This window comes from Typha latifolia, chromosome 1 (genome assembly GCF_019914945.1).
Source record: "Typha latifolia isolate L0001 chromosome 1, TyphaL0001v2, whole genome shotgun sequence".
Taxonomy (NCBI): domain Eukaryota; kingdom Viridiplantae; phylum Streptophyta; class Magnoliopsida; order Poales; family Typhaceae; genus Typha; species Typha latifolia.
Window position 1 is genome coordinate 6,036,629 of NC_133086.1, and position 22,998 is coordinate 6,059,626.

The 22,998-nt window shown below is 35.9% G+C and overlaps 3 protein-coding genes across 5 annotated transcripts in view; 1 reads left to right on the forward strand and 2 right to left on the reverse strand.

Annotated features, from left to right (window-relative positions):
- The first annotated feature begins 7,971 nt into the window (after nucleotides 1-7,971).
- On the forward strand, nucleotides 7,972-12,050 carry LOC140780573 (uncharacterized). Its single transcript, XM_073126211.1, has 6 exons — nucleotides 7,972-8,065; nucleotides 8,154-8,250; nucleotides 9,895-10,034; nucleotides 10,177-10,539; nucleotides 10,672-10,734; nucleotides 11,672-12,050. Exons 1-6 carry the CDS (start codon nucleotides 8,000-8,002, stop codon nucleotides 11,906-11,908), a joined length of 966 nt encoding a protein of 321 aa, XP_072982312.1. The 5' UTR covers nucleotides 7,972-7,999; the 3' UTR covers nucleotides 11,909-12,050.
- A 422-nt stretch (nucleotides 12,051-12,472) lies between these two features.
- Nucleotides 12,473-14,359, reverse strand: LOC140780574 (uncharacterized). Its single transcript, XM_073126212.1, has 2 exons — nucleotides 14,071-14,359; nucleotides 12,473-12,869 (listed from the first exon to the last, which is right to left on the reverse strand). The coding sequence occupies exons 1-2, from the start codon at nucleotides 14,216-14,218 to the stop codon at nucleotides 12,727-12,729; spliced, it is 291 nt and encodes a 96-aa protein (XP_072982313.1). The 5' UTR covers nucleotides 14,219-14,359; the 3' UTR covers nucleotides 12,473-12,726.
- Nucleotides 14,360-14,972: 613 nt separating this feature from the next.
- Nucleotides 14,973-22,998, reverse strand: part of LOC140785647 (uncharacterized) — a 31,367-nt gene continuing 23,341 nt past the window's right edge. The window contains exons 17-25 of one of the 3 annotated variants that reach the window (XR_012108495.1): nucleotides 22,668-22,757; nucleotides 21,042-21,107; nucleotides 18,236-18,304; nucleotides 18,062-18,166; nucleotides 17,772-17,897; nucleotides 15,908-16,099; nucleotides 15,720-15,778; nucleotides 15,592-15,628; nucleotides 15,247-15,289 (exon numbers count right to left, since the gene is read on the reverse strand). Coding sequence is in view for 2 of the 3 variants with exons in the window: in XM_073133596.1 (XP_072989697.1) it covers nucleotides 15,143-15,289; nucleotides 15,592-15,628; nucleotides 15,720-15,778; nucleotides 17,772-17,897; nucleotides 18,062-18,166; nucleotides 18,236-18,304; nucleotides 21,042-21,107; nucleotides 22,668-22,757 (699 nt within the window). In the remaining variant the exon portion in view is untranslated. Of the gene's footprint in view, nucleotides 15,290-15,591; nucleotides 15,629-15,719; nucleotides 15,779-15,907; nucleotides 16,172-17,771; nucleotides 17,898-18,061; nucleotides 18,167-18,235; nucleotides 18,305-21,041; nucleotides 21,108-22,667; nucleotides 22,758-22,998 lie in introns of those variants that run through there. The other 2 variants (XM_073133596.1, XM_073133606.1) reach the window with 2 other exon arrangements.

Below are 22,998 nucleotides of genomic sequence, written 5' to 3' on the forward strand. Positions count from 1 at the left end.
GAAGGTTGGGCACTGGGGGTGTTTACTCATCTCTATTGTATATATAGGAACCAATAGTATTCTGTAGCAGTAACAGTGGGTTAATTGCTCTGATATTTTAAATTTCACTAATGTAATCTTTACAACCGAGAGTCAAAATTCTAACAAATCTTACAACAAGAATCTTTCCTTATGCAAAAAAAAACAAACCAGAGATTTTGAATGTAGGTTTTTGGAAGTCATTTTGCCTGCTCACCTCGGAAAGTTTCATCATTGGGTAGAAATAGAAGAGAGAAAAAAAAAACAACATAGTTGTGTACTTCCATATTCCAAAATAGAGTACACCTTCCTTTTATTTAAAAGTTCATTACTCATTAGCTTCTTGGAAACTTCTTCCTTGAATAATTAGTACTATTACATGCTAAAGATAGCTATCCAACTAATAGTGGATAATATTTTCTACCCATGAAGCACGTTTGCAAGAGAGAACCAAGCAGTCAATAAGTGTTTGTACACCACTACCTTGCTAATAAGTTTCTGCATTGCATTTGATTTCAGTGGAGAAGTCGTGCTATGTCACTAACAGTACCTCTCTTTGTCTCGTCTTCTGAGACCGACACTAAATTTAGTATAATTTATGCTTGTAATTTTTTGGTCTCATAGTGACAGTATAGAACATGCTTTAAACTTCATACATACATATATATATATATATATTGGTAGTTGTAATATAGTGCTAGTTCTTATATAAATGGAGCATATTATAATGCTATCGATACACGTGGTCATTAAACTATTGTTTTTCTTTTCTTCTCTCTTACTACCTAGGAGATTATAAGCCATATATATTATTTTCTGGATCTGCACATGCTGAAGAAGTTGCGTAAAGAGAATCGTCATGCATATAAAGTAAGTTGAAATAGAAGTTTTGCAATTTCCAGCAAACAAGAGGGACCAAGAATCATAAACTGTCCATAAACTTAAGTTAATATTACTCAAACTTAATATATCCCTAGTAGTTGGCCTGTTCAAACTTCTACCTATCAACTTCTTTGTCATCCTTAAAAAAAAAAAAGAGACCCCCACATTAGATAACAACAACTGAAAGAAGGAGAAGATCTAGAAAGAAATAGCATGAAGCATGCAAGAAAAGCAGCAAATTTTCAGAGTAACTTTGGTACTTCAATGTAATGTCGCATGTATTTATCATCAGAACTGTATCATATTCTTTCTCTGGTAGTTGAATATTGATATAGTTTATGATGCAGGTAACATTCAAATCCAGTAGAAGCTTTTCCTAAATGAAAGAGATTTACAGGAGTAGGAAGGAGAATTGTAGAGGTATAAAACAAGAGTATCATTATCATTTACTTCAAAATAACCTCTTAAGTTTTGGTAGCTCAGTAAATATATCAATTCCTCATTCTTCTGGATGACATTTTGGGTGGTGGCAAATGCAACACAAAGATTCTCAACACTTGATCACCCGAAAAAGCAAACATTTTATTAATTTTCAGTGGTCCAAAAACTCTATCCATGTACGGCCATGATTTCTAGTAGTGCTGATGGGAGATCACATCATCCACCATATATCTGTGGACCCAAATGGAACAAAACGGTTAGGAAAAAGGATATGAAACAGTGGGCTTACGCCGATTAATTAAACCGATCGAATATAAGAAACAATAAAAAAATTATTTAATATGTGGGCCAAACCATTAGATGGTACAGCTTAACACATTCCTTAATTTGGATTCATGTATATATATATATATATATATAGAGAGAGAGAGAGAGAGAGAGAGTGATGAAGTCTTTTTTTTTCCTCTCTTTTCCGGTTAGGACAAAAGAGAGCACTTTCAGACTATTTACTGCAACTCACTTAACCTGTTTCTTGATGTGAATGAGTTAAATTCCTGCATGGATACTTCACTACGTCGTCGTAATAAATTACATACAGATTACGTGTATGCCGATTGTTTTGTGTCACACTTGTGATAGTATCTCCAGAATGTCGATTTCTTTGTATGTTAGGCTTTCATCACCTCAGATTTCACGTTGGTACATATGGATTGTCTTACGTTCCTATTGCAGCACTCGTAGCCAAAAATGGAGGTATCATGCATTAATAGTAGTAAGCACATCACTCTTTGTGCCCACTTGCTACTTTTTTGTTGCATGTCTTGAATGATAAGACACTTGCAAAAAAAAGTTCAATTGGTTTTCTGATCACGTAGCTTTTTTTTTTCTCTCTAGGTTAAAAGTATCTCACCATTTTCATTTTTTGACCTAATGCTGCAGGATCGATGGCAATTCAAAGGGCAACCAGAAATTTTTCTTTTTTTTTATAAAAAAAAGGTGTCTGAATTTAATGAAAACTAATAGATCCTGGGAAGTGAATTTAGTAAACCCAGTTCGTATGGTTGAATCACCATGCAGTCATAGAGTGTATATGCATCCGGATTGCTCAAAGAATTAAACAATCCCATTCGTGCAGAACTGTTAAAAGGTACAATTATATATATATATATATATATTTTCTTTCATCCTTCTGATGATTTCTCTTTCAATAAGCATGAACCATACTGTTTCTCATAACAATAGAATTGTCGGCATGTCTCGAAAACACCATCAATCCCATATTGAAGCTTTCATGCAGATAGCGACTGCAGTAATTTTCATTATAATCTCTGACAGGCGTTCCTGAGGGCGATGACATTAATTAATTATGAGACTTGACTTAGCTAATTATCTCTTTTTGTAACAATATATGCATATATCAAGATGAGGTTAATCTTGAAACATGGCGCATTAATTGCCCATTTGGGAAAGAAGAAATGAAGGTAATAGTAACATTAACTTTGATGCAGAACTTATTTGTGTAGAGATCTATCAGCTAACTAATTCAAGGACTTATTGCGCGATAGTCTTACAGTGCTAGAAAATCTTGGATAAAGTAAACGTTTGGTAGCATTAATTAATTTGATTTCCATTATGCTAATATCATTTTAAATGCAGGCAATAATTTTTCTCATTAGACTTCTCCACCGACAGGGAAAAAAATGCAAGAAGATTGAAACTTCCACTTCCTGTCCACAACGACCACAAAGGTCAATTCATTGCTTCATCTTGATTTCTTTCTTCCATCATATATTTGTATTGTAGTGGCCTTACAAACTAAAATTGACCGTTTCATAGGTGAATGATGTCTACTTAATTACAAGAAGAATATATCTAGGTAACCTTAATCATTGCATAATAACCTTAATCTCGACCCAAAAGTGCTGGTTGATGCCAATTGGAAAGTCTAGCTAAAAGAGAAGAAATAAAATTTATATTTTCCGATGAAGTGTCGAGCTCTAAAGATGCATAGTGTTACTAATTATTAATAATAGTCCCTAATAACAGTGGAACGATATGTACATTTAAAATAATTTGATACAAGTCTTGTACTAGTCTAAATTTAGAGTGCTTAGAGTCACCCTTCCCTCAAACTGACCATCTTCTCTTCTCAATATAATTTTCAGATGATCACTATTACCTTTTGTTTAATCAATTAGGATGACTTTGTGATTAATAATCTGTAAGAAAGTTCCAATAAAACTCTCTTAGTTTCTAACAATACTATTCAAGCGATCCATAATATCATATATTATAGTGGCACTCCACATAACATTGCCACCTCAAGTCTAGGTTCAATTCATCACGTTGCATATATAATTTGCAATAAATCTCCACATACATATATATATATATATATAACTACAAGAAATTTCTCTCCATGTATATTATATATATATATATATATATATATATATATCGAAACGGGCAATTAATCACCGACAGAAATGGACCCTCAGATGTCTATCTTACAGTCAATCTATCGACAGCTACTTCCTCAAAACATCCATAACTACTTGACACCCTTAAACATGTCTTCTGCTACAACCAACCATGCTCAATCATCTAACAAATTTAGTCCTCTCGCTCTCTCTCTCTCTCTCACACACACACAGAGTTTTGTAATCCTTCAGTAGAACAAGCTGTTCCTTTCATGATCTTTCAGTTCGAATGGTATATATATATATATATATTACATATTACATATATTTTAACCACTTAAATTTGTTTGAGCATATATGCATGCATGGAGTGGCCTGGGTGATCCTTATCTCTTTGCTGTGGGAAAATTAATGGGGGACAAAGATTCGAATAGAGAAGGAGGGGGTTTATAAGGTAGTGATGGTGGTGGTATATAACTTGTCTGGTTGCCCTACAAATTAATGGAGCACCTACCTAAGGACCCCATATAATATATATATATATATATATATGTATATATGTCAAGCTACTCGTGCTACAATGTGCTTGGTTAATTAATTCTAGTTGGAAAGTGATAGTGGGAGGGAGAGACCTACGACTATTCCTGTGAGCAATGCCAAAAGAGAGCTGTGTGTGTGTTTGTATGGATAATGGAGATGTGGGGTTGGGAGGCCTTTGATGAACATGAATGAAGGGTAGGGGTAGGGGTTGGGTAGACCTATCCAAGAATGACACCAATGCATATATGCCATTGACGTATCGATTTGAGAATGAATGACCCTCGTCCACTGCTACTGCTGCTGCTACTACTACTACTACCACTACTACTTCTTCTTAGGTTATGCCCCCACTTCCAATTAAATCAAATAAGGTGGGCGAATTAGGAGTCAATGGATTACATGATGATCATATGTCCTAGAAGTTGAGATAGTTTAGATCAATTTCTTGTCACCAATTTTTATAAACCGGCTCTTTAATATAATTAACATAGAATATTAACAATAATATGAATAAGAAAACAAACAGAACTAAGTTATATGTGTATTATATCAAAGAGTAATTAATCGTTGTTGGTAGTAATTTGTATATATCAATAGATAGATTTGTTAAGAATAGAGATTAAAAGGTTGGGGGATGAATGAGAGTCAAATCAACCCAACCATATGAATTGAAGGCATCCAACGATCATTCAAAGCAAAAGTAGAACTTTATGGTTAGATTTGAGAGAAAGGAAACAAGGACAAGTTTGTTTATGGGACTGACTAAAAGCTAAAGCATATCAACTTCGGTCCAACATAAACATCGTATTCTACCACCTTTTCTCTTATTTGAAAAGTTAGTTTATAAAAGTAAACCCCCAAAAAGGTTTGTGTGGAAAATATGCACATTGCACAACTTATTATTATAAACAGGGAGAAAATAAATAAAAAAGAGGGTTCAAAACTTCAATTATTCGCTCACGGAGTAAATATTATTTATTGGCCACTGAGATTTTATTTTATTTTATTTTTTTTGTAATTTTTCTTCTTTTATTACTTAATTTAAAAGCATTAAACGTGGTTAATAATACGGTACGTGGCACGGGCAACTCTAACCGCCGATGACGGTGACGTGACGTGGCAGGAGCTCGCCAAGTCCCAGTAGCTCGGGGACTGGCCTACGGTGGTCATGGGCTGGCGGGGGCCCACCTCCACGGTGGGCCCCCACTTAAAAGGCGAAGTTCGAGGCCCCCGGAAATTTTTGGGGGGCGAAACCCCGATCGGCGCGAAAGGGACCGGGGCCGGAGGACCCGACACGTGTGAGTTGGAGACTGGGCCCCACCCAAGTGGGCTAGGCTACGTGCATGGCCCAGACTTAGGTTTTTGGACAGCTACTCCGGCCTTGGGGGGGGGCCCGCGTGGCAAGACCACGTGGTGGTGGGTCCCGGACGATGGACGTCCACGTCGGATGGAGATAACCACCATGAATGAGCTGTCACTGTGAAGTGTGCTTTTCTGCCGGGCTATAGGATTCGGCCACGTCGATAAAGAGAACTCTGCTTAATTAACGAAGAGGGGGAGATATTTTTTTTTACTTTTATTATTATTAGTAATTAGTGCTTAATGAAGCTTACCTTTTTTTCTTCTTTTTTTAGCCCACTTTCTCTAATTTGTGTATCTTTCTTAAAAAATATGAATAATTTAGTTAGAGTGATTTGATGATACTAAGACAATAGTAGCAATTTTAAAAGAACTCATAACAATTTTCATAATTTTATAATTTGTTATCCATTCTACCACCACCGACAAAGTGTTCTCTAAATATATCTAAATTTTATTTTTAATTCTTTAGACCATGGATTAGAAAAACGAAATAGCCATCCCTAGTGTATATAGTCTGAACAACTAATCAACTCTCCTAAAGATAATAGACTATATCGTATCCAAATCGTTCCCATATAATACACTCTAATAAAAAGATCTAACAAATATCAACTTCAGCATTCACAAAGAAGAGAATTATAGAGTCTATAAATTCTATTATGGGCGAGTGAGACCCAACGGTGATAGCCTTAAATTGTTATATCAATTTAGATACGGAGACAACGAGTGGCTTCTTATGCATTAGTTAATAACTAAGGAGGTGAATTACAAATTCTCCTCAAGAATGTGAAAATATCATGAAAAGAAAGGAGACCTAAAAAATGCGGAATAAAATGGTTGCATAAAGGCTACCTAACTTTAATGTGAATGTTACTCTCTCCTCCCTCGTGCACATATGACTTCACAAAGAATTATTATTATTATTATAATAATTATTATTTAAAAAAAAAGGGGGAAAAGTTAGGGCATGCAACATGGTCCCCATGCATGCAAAAAAGAAGAAAAAAAAGTACTAAACTATTGCCAATATTACCACTTCTAGACAAACATATGAGTCAAATAATGCATTTAAAACATGACCAACAAAAAAAAAATGTGAAAAAAATAAGACCCAAGATTGCATGTTAACAAGCACAGAAATCTATCACAGAGTGAAAAATATTCAATCTGTGGAAGAGGACCCACCTTTGGTTAGGTCTAGAAACTCAGAGAAAGTGATTGGATTAATCTTCTGGTTCCATAATGTTATCATTGGAGGCATTAAATACCCTGACATTGATTGCTTAACAAACTGGGATGGATGTAGAATATTATTAAGCCTTTCGTCATGCATCCATAATCCTAGGGTCTTTCCTTCATGACAATGGAAACATATCAAACCCCCTCCTACCTTTACAGCACTAAAGCATTTCTAAGGTTTGTTGAAGTGATAGCATGCATTATTATCTTCTCCCCAAACTGCATGGCCCATGCTTTGCCAAGAGGCACTAATATGAGTTTTCTCCTACTAATTACTTCTCTCTAAGCAACCTAACCTTTTTTATTTTTTATTTTTATATATATACTTTCTTTTCAAAACAATTATAAGGCCAAGGAAAAGAAGAAGAAGGAATTAGCACTCAATATCATTGTTGATGAACAGAGGAGTCCACATTATTGTTAATGTAACGGATGTGATGAAGATTCTGTGGTCGGAATTCATCAAGGAATGGATTTGGAAGTATGTAGATAATTTGGAGTTTGGACTTTGGGGGAGGAACAAAACAAATGCTAAGTTTTCGTAATTAACACATCCTTAAGCAGCATGTCATGTGCTTCTTTCAATTCCTAACCAATTTTTTTTTTATTTAAATTTGTTCATGAATCTCCACAAACCTTAAACTAAGACGATCGCTAATTGACAAGAAAGAATGGCTATCACTGGATGTGATACTTTTAGCTCTCAATCCTACTTGTTAATATCGTATTCGTATGAGATATGTTCCTATAATCTTTCCTCATCGTTATAAAGCTTCATAAATACTTTATATTTGACTAATTTATAGGTCGAAAAATTTAAAGATGATAAAGTAATAGATAATTGAATACCTTTTTTAATTCATAAGAATCAAATTTTAAATGATAAAAATACAGCAAAAAATATACGTATATTTAATATATATATATTTGTGAGCTGAATCCAACTTTGTCCGAGTGAGACCAAGCCCACAAAGAAGAACTTCTTAGCCCAAGAAAAGTTTAGGCCCATATCAAAAACCCAATCCTCTATCGGCATTCGTATCCTTTTATTTTTATTTTTATTATCTTTGCTGGAAGCCAAAACCCAGGGAGAAGAGATGGGTTTTGCGGCCATTGGCTTCTCTTCTTCTCCTCTGCGCGCTTTCGCCATCTCCAATAGCTCGGTATGTGTCTGTTGGTTGCATTGTTTCCTCTCTCATCTCTGTTAAGATTCCTACTTCATATTATTCTGGCTCTCTCTTTCTTTGGCAGCGCGTAGAGGATGGCCAAACCCAAGTGGCGGAGCTGGCGTCTCCTTGCTCTTATAAGTGGAGGATGGTGATTGCCTACGACGGTACCAAGTTTAAAGGTCAGCCTCCAAAGCCGTGCTCTAAATTTGCCCGTTTTGTGCTTAAAAGTGTTTGGTCTTGCGAGTATTGGCCTTGTTCACCCATTATCTCTTAAATGGCACTGATTTCTACTTGCCCATGTTAAAATATGGAATTTTGATGAGGACCCAATAGTTGTTTTCTCTTTGATCGCTTAAACTGTAAATTGATTAGTGTGTCAAGTGCCAATTGGCTCAAGATGGGCTTTTACTCATATCATTGTGCTCCTCAGCGTGTTGTTTATCATCTCCTCCTCCAGTTTCTAGACTGTTTAGGTGATTGGCATTCTTTTCCCGATTCTTAGTTGAATATGACAAAGTACTCTGTGAGATATGCCTTTAGCCAGATTGAAGATTGTACAGGGCCACATTTAGGAGTAGTGAAACTTTAATTGTGATTGATTCAGCAAAAGTTAGTTATATGTGAGAGGACCCCTTTGAGTTGGGGATAAATTTTGTGTTGTCATTGGAGTTAGAACTTCTTAATGTAAGTATCTCATGCTGAATGATCTGAGTTAGCAAATCATGAAGTTAATGGATTTTTTTCATATTGGATGGGTGCTTGAGAATTTTCAGACCAAATATAAAGCTTGGTAAGGTAGGCAAAACCAAAAGAAGCAGTGCATAGTAAAGTCATCTGTAGACAATGTATGAAATGGAGAATGTGGGTTTTCTCCTCCTGCTATGCAAATGAAACAACATGCAGGAGCAAAGGGATATGATTTCTGCTACTCTATATGTTATTACAGTATTCTACTACTTTTGCTTAGATAATTATGCCATTTATTAGCTAACAAAAGAGTTCGTCCTACTATTTCAGCTGAATTTCGTTTTAGACTAGAAAGAAGGGCGTTCTACTATGCACCATCTTCAAATCATTGTGATAACTTGAATACTGAATTAGTGATTAGAAAAACATAGCATAGAAATGCAAAAACAAAATCTATGAAATGATTAGTTCACGAGGCCTCTGTGCTCTCTTGTGTAAAAAGGACTGAATCTACTCATAAGGGCCTACTGCTGGAGGAATTGTAAATGGAAATTTACTTCTAGAAGCAGGTTTTCAACTACTCAAGCATGAGGTTTTCTTTCATATGAAAGAAGTAAGCATGATACAGCTTGGATGTTATAATGGGAGTCTAGAGACCTTAGGATTGTGAGTGGACTTGGTTGATCCCATATCCTGTCTGAATATTGCGGTGGTATTGCAAATCCAATGATGATAACTTCCAACATGTTAATTGGAGGCAGGAGTAATATAATTAAGGTGAACCCAGAGGTAGTGTTCTCATTGAGGATGAATAGAGTGTTTGATCTTATCAACCTTGTTATTTGGTTTTACAATTGATGAATAAATATCAGATGTCATATTAGGTTTTACCAAACATTATCATTGATAACTTTTCCATTGATATTATAGAACTGATCAAACGCAATCTTTGACTTCCATATAAAATCTTTTCTATGTCAATTATTGTTGAATCATATTTGGAGTCTAGCTCGAATTAACCATCTCTGTCTCCTGCTTTTCTCTTTTCTTCCTGAAAAAGAATTTGCTGGCTCTGAGCCTTGAGAATACATTTGTTCATAATTTTAACTTACAATATTGTGAAAGTTATATTGCAGGTTGGCAGTATCAACCATCACCACCAACTATACAGTGCCTTGTAGAGAATGCACTAATACGCATCACAAAGCTAGATCGGAAGGAACTTTGTTTGGTTGGTGCAAGCAGGACGGACACTGGTGTTCATGCCTGGGGTCAGGTTTGATTATCTTAAAAATACTACTGTCAAAGTATTACTCCATCTCTTTCTGCTCATGGTTGTGAAAAAATATTTGTTAACTTTGACTTGTTCTACTTTATTCTTTATAGATTAGGAATATGTAGTTTTGTTGATTTTTCAGGTGGCTCATTTTACCACACCTTTCATCTATAATAGCTTGGGAAGCCTTCACGCTGCAATTAATGGGCTTCTTCCCCCAGATATTCAGGTGAGAGAAGTTGGTCCAGCACGTCCTGAATTTCATGCTCGATTCTCAACAAAGAGCAAGATTTATCACTACAAGATCTACAATGGAACAATCATGGATCCTTTTCACCGTCTTTATGCTTATCATAGTGTCCATAAACTTAGTCCTCATGCAATGAGGGAGGCTGCAGCATATTTTGTTGGAAAACATGACTTTTCATCTTTCGCCAATGCGTCTCATAATGATGGCTCACCAAATCCTGTGAAAGAAATCTTTCGTTTCGACATAACCGAACTGGTACTTCATGATGCTAACTTCTTTATTCTGTATGTTCCTCATGTCACTACTCACCAGTCATAAACACTAGCCATAAATATTGATCATTTTAGAGGAGACATTGTCTTTAACAGACATATTATCATTGTCCAGGATGCTGTTTTGCAGCTCGAGATTGAGGGTACTGGTTTCTTGTACAGACAAGTGAGGAACATGGTAATATTCATCCAATTAGCAAATATATTTAGCATATTAAGATACTGATCTTCTTAGTATACACAAATGTGGTTCTTTCTAGTACTTCTAAGAGAAGCCTTCTTTTATTGTCCTTCAAATGCTTTTTGTTACGTGAAAACCATTATGGCCATCAGCCCATTGAATGACCGTTTCTTTTCAAAATTTCTCTGGATCACACAGCATTCTGAAATTACAGTTTTTATCGTGTAAAATTAAAAGGCAAGTATCCAAAAGTACCACTCACAAAGGAGGTCATAAATTCTTCGATAGAAGGATTTATGAATGTAGCCTGATTTTTGAGCTGTCAATCCCAATGAGAGGGGAAATAATGCTATTTATTTTATTTCTTTAAGCATGCATGGTCATAAAATGGTCCAAATTTTAATTGTTAATCTATGACATACAATAAATTGTTTAAGTTTGTTATTTCTTTGTCCGATAATCCGAAGTGAAAGTGGATGTAGCTATTCTCTTTAGTTATGATAAACTGGTTGTAAAAATCCTTGAATTTTACATGTGAGTAGTGATAGGCAATGACTTCAACAATAAATAGAAGTTGGATAATTCTTTTGATGAGTAAAAGGAGCAAGTTGCTTGATTTCTTAGATAGTTTAGGAACTCTGTGGTCTATACCGATCATTTTGTCTCCTTTAATACTCTGACATGAGATTTCTCTGCTGTATTCTTTATAAGGACATATGGTATAGATTGATGGACATGAATACTGAAATGGCCGCAGAAAGTATTTAACTTTTGGAGCTTATTGATGTTTTTATCAAAGTTCCACGCGTCCTTGATTCAGTTATTTTTCTTTTCAGTTGGGGATGATATCTTAATTGCTTCTTCTTTTATCTTCTTTTGCTCAATCGCTTCAATAAACCATCAAAACAACTCTTCATCAGTGATGCTTCTGCAGGTAGCTTTGCTGCTTCAGATTGGAAGGGAAGCTTTACCTCCTGATATTGTCCCAAAGATCATAGCTGCAAGGGATCGCAGAGAGCTCGCAAAGGTTGCATTATCAGCTCCACCTCATGGACTGTGCCTTATGTCTGTCAACTATAACCAGGAAGTCCTAAAACCTCCTGAAGGCTTCCCACCAGTCAGTTTTGGCAGGTCTCATCAAGTCAGCAAATGTAAGCTTCTATTTTATTAATTCATGGGGCATATGTTTTTGCCTTCCTTCTGTTTCCTTTGCTCATTTATTGAGAGCCTTCGGGATTTCATTTTAAAGCTGTGTACACACGTCAGGCTTCAGTCTTTAGCTTGGATAAAGTTTAGAATTCTGAATTGACCAACTATCTTTTTTTTTTTTTTCTTTTTTTCTTTTAATTTGGTTGATATTGCACTCAGTATAATTCCTGCAAAACTATTCCTTCTTGGCCTGGATAATGTATCACAAATGCAAGCGGGTAAATGTTGTTTAGGGACAGGCAGCAAAAGACTTCATTGGGATGTTTTTTTTTAACTATTTGCCTTAACAATCTGGTTATTAACTTTGTAAAATGAGATTAACAGATTAACATTAATTGTAACAAATAATTGATGAGTGAGGTAGATGTTCTTACTCCTTGGAGTTGGGAAATGCTTCCTCGGATGTAATGTGTTTTTTATTCATAACATACCATGTCAAAAACTTGTGTCCCAGAGTTAATCAGTGAAGTTTTATGAGACAGTATGCCAGCTGAAATATCAACAGTTAACCAACACAGAGCACAAATAATGTTCATCCTTTTTCGATAGCAAAGGAGAAATGCCACTTTCCATTTAAAAGGAAAAATAATTGTACGTTACATCAAATAATTTCCCGTTCGAACCAAAGATACACGAACAGCCGTAAGCTGGTACATCAGTTTGTAAAATTTCACCTGGCAATAAGCAGGTTGACAAACAAGAGAGTGAAAGAACATAAGTTCTACAACCAGCACATCACAACAAAAAAGCCTTTTGACTGTATGAGATGGAAAGATTCATTCATCTAGGTTTGTCATATGCAGCTATGTTCTGAGGTTCACACTCTGGACTGAACAGTCGGACCAGCAGAGCTGACGTGGAGCTCACTGAAACTGCGCCGCACGAAGCCCACCGGAGACTTCTCGGGGTAGTAATTCTAGGGCCTGCATAAGAAAATCATAACTACCATGAAGACATAACACCTCGAGGTTGAAAATTTTGTGCAGAAAAATCATTATATGTATGTGGTCATCTGTGCAACCAACAGGTTGATAGCTCTACTGAACAAGTTAGCTTTTGACGAAAAGTATACAAACTAACAGGGAGGATTGTTTTAAAAATTTCTACCATCTTTTCTTTGATGCAGTAATGTTCTTCTAAAAGGAATTTGTAATTATTACATGAAAGAATTATGCAAAGCATCAATATGGAGATCTGCTAATATTAACATCTTTTGATAACTTCTGACACACCAACAGAAGGGCTGGCAAATTATAGGTCTATTGATACTTGTACTAATATTAGAACAGATTGATGATTTGAGGAAGTTATTTTTGCCTTCTTGAGCTTATATGGGAAAGACATGAAAATGTATTTGGAATATTAAAAAAAATAAAAAAAGTATTGCCTTTTCTCATTTTCTCTCCATTTTTGGGGATTAAAAAAACTGTTGGAAGTTTTTTTTTTTCTCTTTCATTCTCTCCTGTACCACCTTATAAAAAAAAGATTAAAAAAAATAGTGCCCGTGCATGCTAAACAGTATGAAAACATTGACCAATTGGTCATCTGAGAACCATTTAGGAGGCATGTTTATCTGGTGGCGGATATTTCAATCTCATTTATCTCCTAAAAATTTAATCCTTTATTTCTCTCCTCTACTCTCTCTTCTCTTCTCCTATTTCTCTCCCTTCCAAACAGGTGTTCAACTCCTAAAATAATTCTATCAACAAAAGATGCCTAAAGCAAAAGGACTGGAAAAGCAATCATCTGAGCTCTCAAGCGACAAAACTAGGTTCAGGCTTACCCCTTCTCTTAAGGAGAAAAGGAGAAAGAACCGATCTTGGACAATGAGAACAGGATCTTTGATTCCTCTTTCCACTAGCCTCAACATGACTTAACATTCATTTCTAATATCGAATTATCGATCACAACAATCTACTTCGAAACTAACGCAAAGGATTCTGCTTCCCAAGCTAATGAAAGACGGCATCTTTTTCCATCAGACTAACTGCAGAATCCAAATCACAAGAGATGGAAAAAAGAAAACATTTTTAATTCGATAACCTCCAGCATATGATTCCATCAAACTGCTAAATTAGTAAGAAGAAAAGAAATTCAGACAAAGAAAGGAAGAAATGGACCGACCGTAGTGGAGGCGGCAGAGGACCCAGAAGGCGAGGGCACCTCCGACGCTAAAGATGCCGGCGGTGTGGCGCATCAACCGCGAACACGGCTTCGAGTCCGACCGCATCAACTCCCCATCCGACCAACCCAGTGCTCGGCGAAGCGCCATCGCGGACTTCTCTGTCCTACGGCCACGATTTGGGGTTTATATAAAAGAAGAAATCGAAGAGGAGTTCTTGGAGTTGGAGGAGAGGAGATGGGGTCGGACGTAGGCTTTTGGGTATGGCGGGAAGGAATTGGAAAGGCGACCGCCAAGGGAACGGAGGAGGAAGAGAGCTCGTGCTCTCTAGCCGCCGCCTCGTCTTCTTAAGGTAAAGGGCTTCGTTGTAGATCGCTTGCTTATACAGTGGGGCCCACGAAAATGAACCATGTGATCCAAGGAGTAGTTCCTTATGGTGCAAATAAACCACTTACATTTAAACCTTATAGTACCTCATTAACTCTGCTAATTGATTTGTTATTGGGATATATTTGCAAATAACCAAGTCTTATTAGCTCAAAGAATATTACAACTTTTAAGCATGTTCTATTACGCTTCTTTTTATTTTTTATTTTTTATTTTTTTCTTTGATAAAAATAATCTTTCTAAGAAGAGCAGACATCAACTGCACGCCATACAAAGACTGGAGGTAGAGAAACGAGTTATGGGTTGCTTTAAAACATCATACCTTCAGCTAAGAACTTGAAACAAACTTCACGCCATGCAAAGATTGATATGTGGGGGCAACAATGTAGTTATAACTTGGGAGTTCTTCCTAACATTAATCTGAAGGGTGCATTTGTAGATGTCGTAAGGACTAGTGTACTTGTTTCTCGCAAAGAAATTTACATAGATATAAACCTGGGAAAAAGAAGATAGCCTATGTTGCAATAATGTACTTGTTTCTGACTTTCATTTTTCCACAGGAGCATTTACAGATAACTCATCTATACCCATATGTTACAAGCTTTCCACAAATAGCATGGAAAATACGCAAAGAAAAGAAGAAAAGAAATTAATGTACAGTATTACAAGATATGCTATCATCATGCATCAAAATCTGGGATTCTTGGCTTTCAGTTGAACATCCGTAGCAGTATGGCATCGTTTCAGGAAGGAATCGAGGGTTTTTTGTTTTCCTGGACTGCAGCTTGTTTGACTGGCAGACACTTTCAGTGTTTTTTCCTCTCCATCAAGCATCTGCTAGCATAAATTCTTCATGAGAAAAGTTGAACCAGGAAAGCCTCATAACTTTTATCCAAGTTAAGGCACTCCATTGGAAGGATAAAAGGTAAACCGGAATAGTAGAAAGCAATTTAAAGTTCCAAACAATTCTTTAGAATGAGTTTGCAACAACAGAGTTTCTAATCTACAACAGTCAATGCTGAAGTTTATGAAAAGGCAAGTTTCTTCTTTTTTTTCCCTGACCATAGTTTCAACTACTAAAACAAGAAGAAGAAATAACAAATTCAGGGAGGGAGGGAGGGAGGGACAGAAAGTACCTGCCCCAAATTTTCCAGTTTGCTTTGAACAACATCCCTGAATAGCAAAATTCAGACTCAGGGTCAATGCATAAGCAGACTACACAGACTACATGACATAGTTGCATGTACAATCAAGAGAGACATACCAGATAATGTCATCAACAGTGTCGTTTGCAAGAAGATAGTATATATTTACAGAGGATACCTGTAAACATTAAAAAAGCAAAATGAAAAATGCCTAAGTTCCAACCAAGAGTGAAGGTAGATAAGAAATAAACTAGTCAGTGAAAAATAAAATGGAATTGCAGGTTAATGAAGCACTATCAATTGATACCTTACATATCTGTTGGTATCAGATATTTCAATAACCAAATTGTAGTTGTCTAAGACAAAAAAATGTGATCTTCCACAAGTAGCCTTCTGTTTGCGGTACTAGCAGTAGACATACCTAACAATTTTACTCATGTAACACTTCGAAACAGCAAATCAACACTATCTTCTTTGAAATGCTAGAATCCCGACTTTGCTGTACAGCCATAAAGGTCATATAGTCGCATCCAACAAGATAGTTTCAAAAAGCAGGTAGGTTAGATCATTTCTGCAAAATAACCCATACAAAAAGGTTTCTATAAAAAGATGTCAAGAATGTAGGATGCATTCTCCTATGGGAGATGCTAGATTCAAAATTTCATACTGTTCTGCAGAGGGTATTAATACTCTTGCAGTTAATGGCACTTTGCAGGTTTGTACTAAGCGTCTTAGCGGCACTTTGAAGGATTTTAAGGCAATACTAGCAATGGTGAGCTCTTGATTTGGCTGTTGGGACTTGGGACATTGTATAACCATCTAGGACTTTAGCTCACCCTGTATCTAAAAAAACAGATTAAAAAGGGTCTGAGGACTTTAACCAATTTAAGTGTCTATTATGCTCTCAGGAACATCATGTTGATATGAGGCACTGTAATTTCTAATGCTTTAAGAAGCTTTCTGTGGGTACAGAGATCAAGAGGTTTTATGATGCTCAGTAGATGGTGAGGGCCATAACAGGTGCCATGAACCCAAAGTTGATCTCCAGAAATTTTTACAATTTAATTTCTCTAGATTGTTTGTATTATATAGAACTAACTCACAACTATATAATTTTAGTTATATAGCCTATCAAATCCAATCAAGATACAAGAATTAAAGATTTAAAATAAGAAGTCACAAAACATAAAAGAAATATAACTACATGTTTAAGAAAAGAGTACAAGAAAGAGTTGCAATTTGACATAGCATCATCAAAAGGAAAAGTAACATCTAACTTGTAATGCATGACTTTAATCTAAACTCTAAAGAGTAGTCAAATCAAATACATAATTCATTACAAGATTCTAATAGATTCTCCTCCTACTTGATCATCTTAGTCACCCATCAAAGCATTTGCATCTATTCACCCTCATTGTCCTTCTGATAAATCATATTCCACATTTTCAATATTCAGGAGCTTTGCTTTCTTGGATTGTGTGCTTGAGATTAAACACAACCTAGATATTACTGATCCTTTATATTAGTCCCTAATTGGAATATCATTACAAAGTACCTAAACAGAAAAAGAGACTTGAGCATGTTATAAACTTATAATATGTCATGACCTATCATTGAGGCCACCACAAGCAGTCGTGATGGCCACCATACTCCGCTAGGCGGCAGCCATGCCCACCTGGTTAGTGCCATGTGGCAGTCTGCTATTTTCACCACCACAACAATAGTATGGCACAGAGACGGCAAAACCAACATGGCAGCCATAGGGGCCGCTTTTTGGAACGAGGGTAGTTTCAGCATGATGTAAAATAAAATTATGATTTTGAACAGTAAGAAAAAACATGCACTTTGAACACTCTAAATGTGTGATATGTATTATTATTCCATTGCCTAATAGTTTAAGCTTTTGATTCAACTGATTATATAACAAACATGAAATTTCCCAATGTCTTACAAATTTATTTGAGTTACAATAAGAGAATTCTAGAAATCACATGCCACACTGCTCATGGCAATTTAATTTATTTCTTCTGCTAAGAGGATTTAGTAGATATTTAGAGACTTGGGTTAAGATTTCTAATACACTAGGCACTATAAGACACCCTTCTAAATATACTGCAAAATAAAATAGTTCACCAAAAAGTAACAGAAGATAAAATTAGAGCCATCGGTACCTGACCAATCCGATGAGCACGATCTTCTGCTTGAATTATATCACCTGGAGTCCAGGACAACTCAGCAAAGATAACTGTACTTGCTGCTGTTAGAGTCAACCCAATGCCCCCAGCTTTAATGGAGAGCTACAGAATGTACAACATCATCAGTATTATAAGTTTATAACCTGAAGTGCAACTACAGAAAGATTTGGACAAACAAGAAAATATACAAACTAAGGCAGCACAAAAAAAAAAATCTCAAAAAGGAAATTACAAAATAATACAAAAAAATAAAAATTGTAACATACAACTGCTGCCTTTATGACATCCTTTTCCTGAAAGTCGGTGACTAAATCTTGCCTTGATGATGCTGGTGTGCTGCCATCTATTCTAATACACCCAACTTTCTTTTTCTGGAACCAGAATGTTATTAGTGTTGCAGAATATCAGTACTTAAGAGAATCAGTAAAACTTTCTCTTACCAGTAGAAATTGATGAATTGAGCTGATCATGGGTTGATGATGTGCAAATATCAAAAACTTGCAATCTGCCTGAAAATCAGGACCACAGCATCAAGCAATCCTGCTTTTGTAATGATAAAGCCAGGACACAAAACATAGTGCAAAACTACAGATATACAGATCCAGATTTTCTGTTATACCTCTGGCCTCTGCTTTTTCATTTAACATTACCAAGAGACTCCAAAGGAGGCACAATGTTAGAACTTAGAAGTATTATTCATCCTTGAACAAATAATAGACACCAAAAAAATTGTAAGACTGCGACAGAACATGGTTAAACTACCTCTACGGAAATCACTTCATACAGGAAGTAAATAGTTTGTATTGTATTTTGTTACATTTAAGTTTGTGGGACAAAGAAGACAATGAAAAAGAATAGTCTAGGCAGGCTGAAACAAAACTACACCATGTAAGCTAGATGGTAACTAATAGGTCCAAGATGGAATCTACCAGCAAGGTGGCTGAATTGTGGTGGAACATTTGGGCTTTTTGTGCATACAGTAACACAATACACGGAACATATTTCTACATACAATTAGTCTTGTCATCTTGTGGAATCTAACATTTATAGTACAAGTATAAAATGCTTCTAGAAAATGCATTGGGTAGATGATAACATGTGTTAGGACCAGAAAAAAAAAAATTGGGTTGAGAGAGGAGGGTGCACGTGCTCTGCACGTGCAGCCCCTCCCCTCTCCCTCTCCGGTGCGCAGCGGGAAAGAAGGGATTTCATCTAATCCGAATCGAATTAGATTTGATCCTCATCTAATCTATAAATTAAACCCTAATCTCTCTCTCTCTCTGTTTAATGCTTAATAATCTCAGCCCTCTCCTCTCTCTTTTTTTCCTCCTTTACCGACGGAGTCACGCCGTGGAATCGACCTGTCGGAGCGTCGTCGGAGCCAGCGGAGACCACCACGCGACTCCCCCGTGGTGATTTTTAGTACGTGGGCTAGAGATTTGAGATTTTGGTTGTCTTGCCTAGACTCAGGTGAGTGGGTTCATTCACATGTTTATTTCATTGTATTTCGTATTTTTGTCAGAATATGTAAATTTTCTGTGTGCAAATCTATTTATTTCATCAGTACGTGCGAAAATTTAATTGTTTTATTTTCTGTGTGCATTTAGTTATTATATTCAGTACATCACCATACTTCGTGCAAATATTGAAATTTGTGAAAACAAAAATGAGACTAGTATTGATACGACCTAGAGAACAGTCCCGGTATAAATCGTGTGCGATTTTTCGTGCTGACTCAAGTCTATCTGGAAGTCCAGGGGAAAGTCCTAAATTAGATCACTGCGGTGACTTTCTTAGGTGACTCTGGCGGGGTTAGGGAACAGTCCTAGAAAATATGAGAAAATTTCCTAGGTAACTCTAACTTCTCTCAACGGTTAGAGGAAAAGACAGAGTGTGTTGATCACAGGGTGATACCCTCTGATGACCCTAACCGGATCAGTTATGAAGAAAAGTCTCGAGCGTCATCTCGAGGTGACTTCTAGTTGATGTGGATCCACAGGGTTTAGACCCATTGAGACATGACAGTATAAATATCAAGAAGATGTTAATATGTTTAAAACGTGCAAGGTTACAAGTTGTGACATTTCTCTATGGTTATCATTGTTATTATGTAGAGAGCATGCCTATTGCATATTATGATGGATATTGTTGCTTTTAGTTTAATTTATTCAGCATTATTATGTTTTAAAATTTATTTGGTTCGAGTGGATTCCACTCACTGAGCTATAGTTGTTGGCTCACGAGTTCTATTTTTTTTGTATTTGTTTATTTATTTCAGGTAATAGTCAGCGGGGCGACTGAGCGTAATGTACCCGGATTCCACCTCCACTTAGGATTCACCTATTTACTTTTCCGCTCTTTTAGATTTTGTACTTTAGATTAGAAATTTTTATTTTTTTTAGTTTAGAAACTCAAAAACGTTAACATTGTTTTTATTTTAATTGCATTTAGAAATAAAATTTTAATATAGCACATTTTCATTTTATTTAATTATCTTGTCATCGTATACGTAGAGAGTATTATTAAGGCTTCGTGCATCTCAAGCATATTGAGATGCATGGCCGGTCATGACTCCTATTTTGGGTCGTGACAACATGCTTGATAATGTTAGTGATGTGAAGGATTCCCTGCATGGCAATAATTGTAATTTGTAACGGCAAATGTAATCTAACTAACACCCAGTCACCCATTGCCTTCCTGCATATTGCACTTTTATCCTAACAAACACATATTACATTCCCAACAATTATAGTTTTAGCCCCGCCATGTGGGAAATCCAAGACATCAAGAATATCATTGAACACACTTTTAGGTACCTATAGCAATTGCCAATACTTTCATATCCTCATAAACATAAAATGGATAAGAACGAAAAATTGAGAAAAAGAATGCTTGCAAATCATAAAACAAATTTAGCTGCCTTCAGTTGTTTTTCGGAGAATCTACAAAAATTCAGATAGACCAGAGAATTGCTATCAGATAAACTTCAGTAGACAATAATTCCCAAGTGAATCATCACTAAGGAGCAGCAAAAGTTCCAGTGCATGTGATTTAGAAGGATCAAGGAATCGCCCTCTCAAAGAATCTCATGGACTAAAAGAAATCCCATATTATGAAACAATTGGATCATTCAGAAATTTTAAATATGTAGAAACTAGAATCACAAGACATGTTATTAGAATCACAAGTAATAACATAAATCATATTATGAAACAATTGAATCATGGAAGAAATTGCATGTCTTACCTCAATGATAGTACCTAAGTAATCAAGAACTGCAGGAATTTTTGCTTCAGCCGAATCATTATAGATCTGTATATTATTAACGAGATTAATACATAGACAAAAATCAACCAGAAAACATTATTTGACAGACAATAAGCATATCGTCGCACCATGACATTTGTAGAATGATTCATGACTTGGAAATAGTGAGTACAATTACTAGTTTAGGCCACCCAAAAAGTAATATGAGGGAATAATCCATGAGAACATTCCAATCCAGATATCCTAATTGATACTGACTGAACTTCTTGAATTTACCAGTGATTGAGCATCATGCATCAGCAAAGAATCTATGCATGGCCACATAATCTACCAAACACTTTCCTTAGCAATAAGAGTATAAAACAACTTTCACATTTGATATACTATTGGTTGGAATCGGTTGTGATCTTTCTACAGAGCTGGATTAACAGTTGCATAAGGAATGTATATGAAACATAACAGAAATACAGTCTCCAATGAAAAGATGAATTTCAAATTAGATGGACCAGTGAAAGATAAATTTCAGATTTAGATGGACATGTTCAAGGGACGCTTGACCAAATAAACATTTTCTTCTTATTGGCATAAGCTGCAAACAGTAAACTGCATGCATCTACAGTTTTTAGTGATTGCTAGAGCAAAGAAGCTGCTTGAAGTGGATACTAGCTTGAGGAAATTGGTGACAAACCCATGAAGGTCAGTTTAGCATGAGAACTCTTGATACACATCCTACCAGATATGAAAATCACCTTTCTATTTAAGCTCCTCCGAGTTGGGAAGGCATGCTTTAGATACATGAAGTTTGTGTGGCTAACTCACTATGATGAGTATTTTGGGCCTTATCGAATATATAGTTCATTGTTATAATGGAGCAATGGACTATTTGGTTCTTACACTGACTCATTTGGAGATATCAAGTTGCTCCCAATTTGGGTAAGCCTAGAGTGCTATTAATAAATCAAGTAACTCCTCTGGGGCTGCATAATCTTAAATATTAGGGGATTGATGCCAAGATTGGAATTTGATCTGAAGATCTGACAATCTTTCTAAAAACCACCAAATTTTGACTTTGTTGTCCACTTATGAGTATAATCATAAATGTTAGAGGATTGATTCCAAGATGGGAGTTTGGGATGCAGATCTGTCAATTTTCCTAAAAGCATCCCAACTCTGAGTTTGTCTTCCACCACAATGTAGAAAAAAAAGGGTATGATTCCCATGCAAGAACAGCATATAAAGCCCAGAAACTTAAAAGAGAAGATACTAAAAAGTAAAAACTTTTTTTTTTAAAGAATAAGATCATCATGTCAACTAGCAGAGAAACTTCATCTACTAGGTACCAGGTAAGTACATTAAACTCTGGATTCTGGGAAAAGTCAAAAATTGTAAGATTCATCAGATAGCAGCCAATTAAATCTGAACTTGTACTGCTAGATCCTACTTGAGATCATTACTGACCAAAGTATGCCTGTTCTTGAGGGGAAAACCATAATTTAATTATTATTTTATTTTGTTAAATATTCCAGGAGGTGACTTTCTACTTGCAAACTGAGATTATAAACTTGAAATGGAAGATGTAAGGACAAACATATAGACTTCAATTACCTTGTTAATCAGATTTTTCTGAGTGATTTTAAGTGACTCGATCTTTTCATTAGAAGCACAAGCCTGGATGTTGGTTTTTACTGCCTCTAACTGCAAAAGAAAAACATTAACATCACTATGCACAAAATTATGAAAACGTAAAAAACATACTAAAAGTCTAAAACAACCATAAAAAGCAAGGCCGACCCACTTATGGAGAATAAGGTTCTCCATCTTGTTTCTTTCAACATCATGTTTCATACTATGGACAAACAGGATCAAATAAGAGGTAAAGACTAAAAATAATTAAACAGATAAAATCTCTTGTTTAATTAGCTAGGCAACCCATCAA

Excerpts from the sequence above, each read along its gene's own strand:
- LOC140780573 (XM_073126211.1), top strand. The coding sequence starts at position 8,000 with ATGGGTTTTGCGGCCATTGGCTTCTCTTCTTCTCCTCTGCGCGCTTTC. Across the intron at positions 8,066-8,153 it reads TCGCCATCTCCAATAGCTCG|CGCGTAGAGGATGGCCAAAC; the intron begins GTATGTGTCTGT and ends TTTCTTTGGCAG. Across the intron at positions 10,540-10,671 it reads GTTTCGACATAACCGAACTG|GATGCTGTTTTGCAGCTCGA; the intron begins GTACTTCATGAT and ends ATCATTGTCCAG.
- LOC140780574 (XM_073126212.1), bottom strand. The coding sequence starts at position 14,218 with ATGGCGCTTCGCCGAGCACTGGGTTGGTCGGATGGGGAGTTGATGCGG. Across the intron at positions 12,870-14,070 it reads CCTCTGCCGCCTCCACTACG|GCCCTAGAATTACTACCCCG; the intron begins GTCGGTCCATTT and ends TTTCTTATGCAG.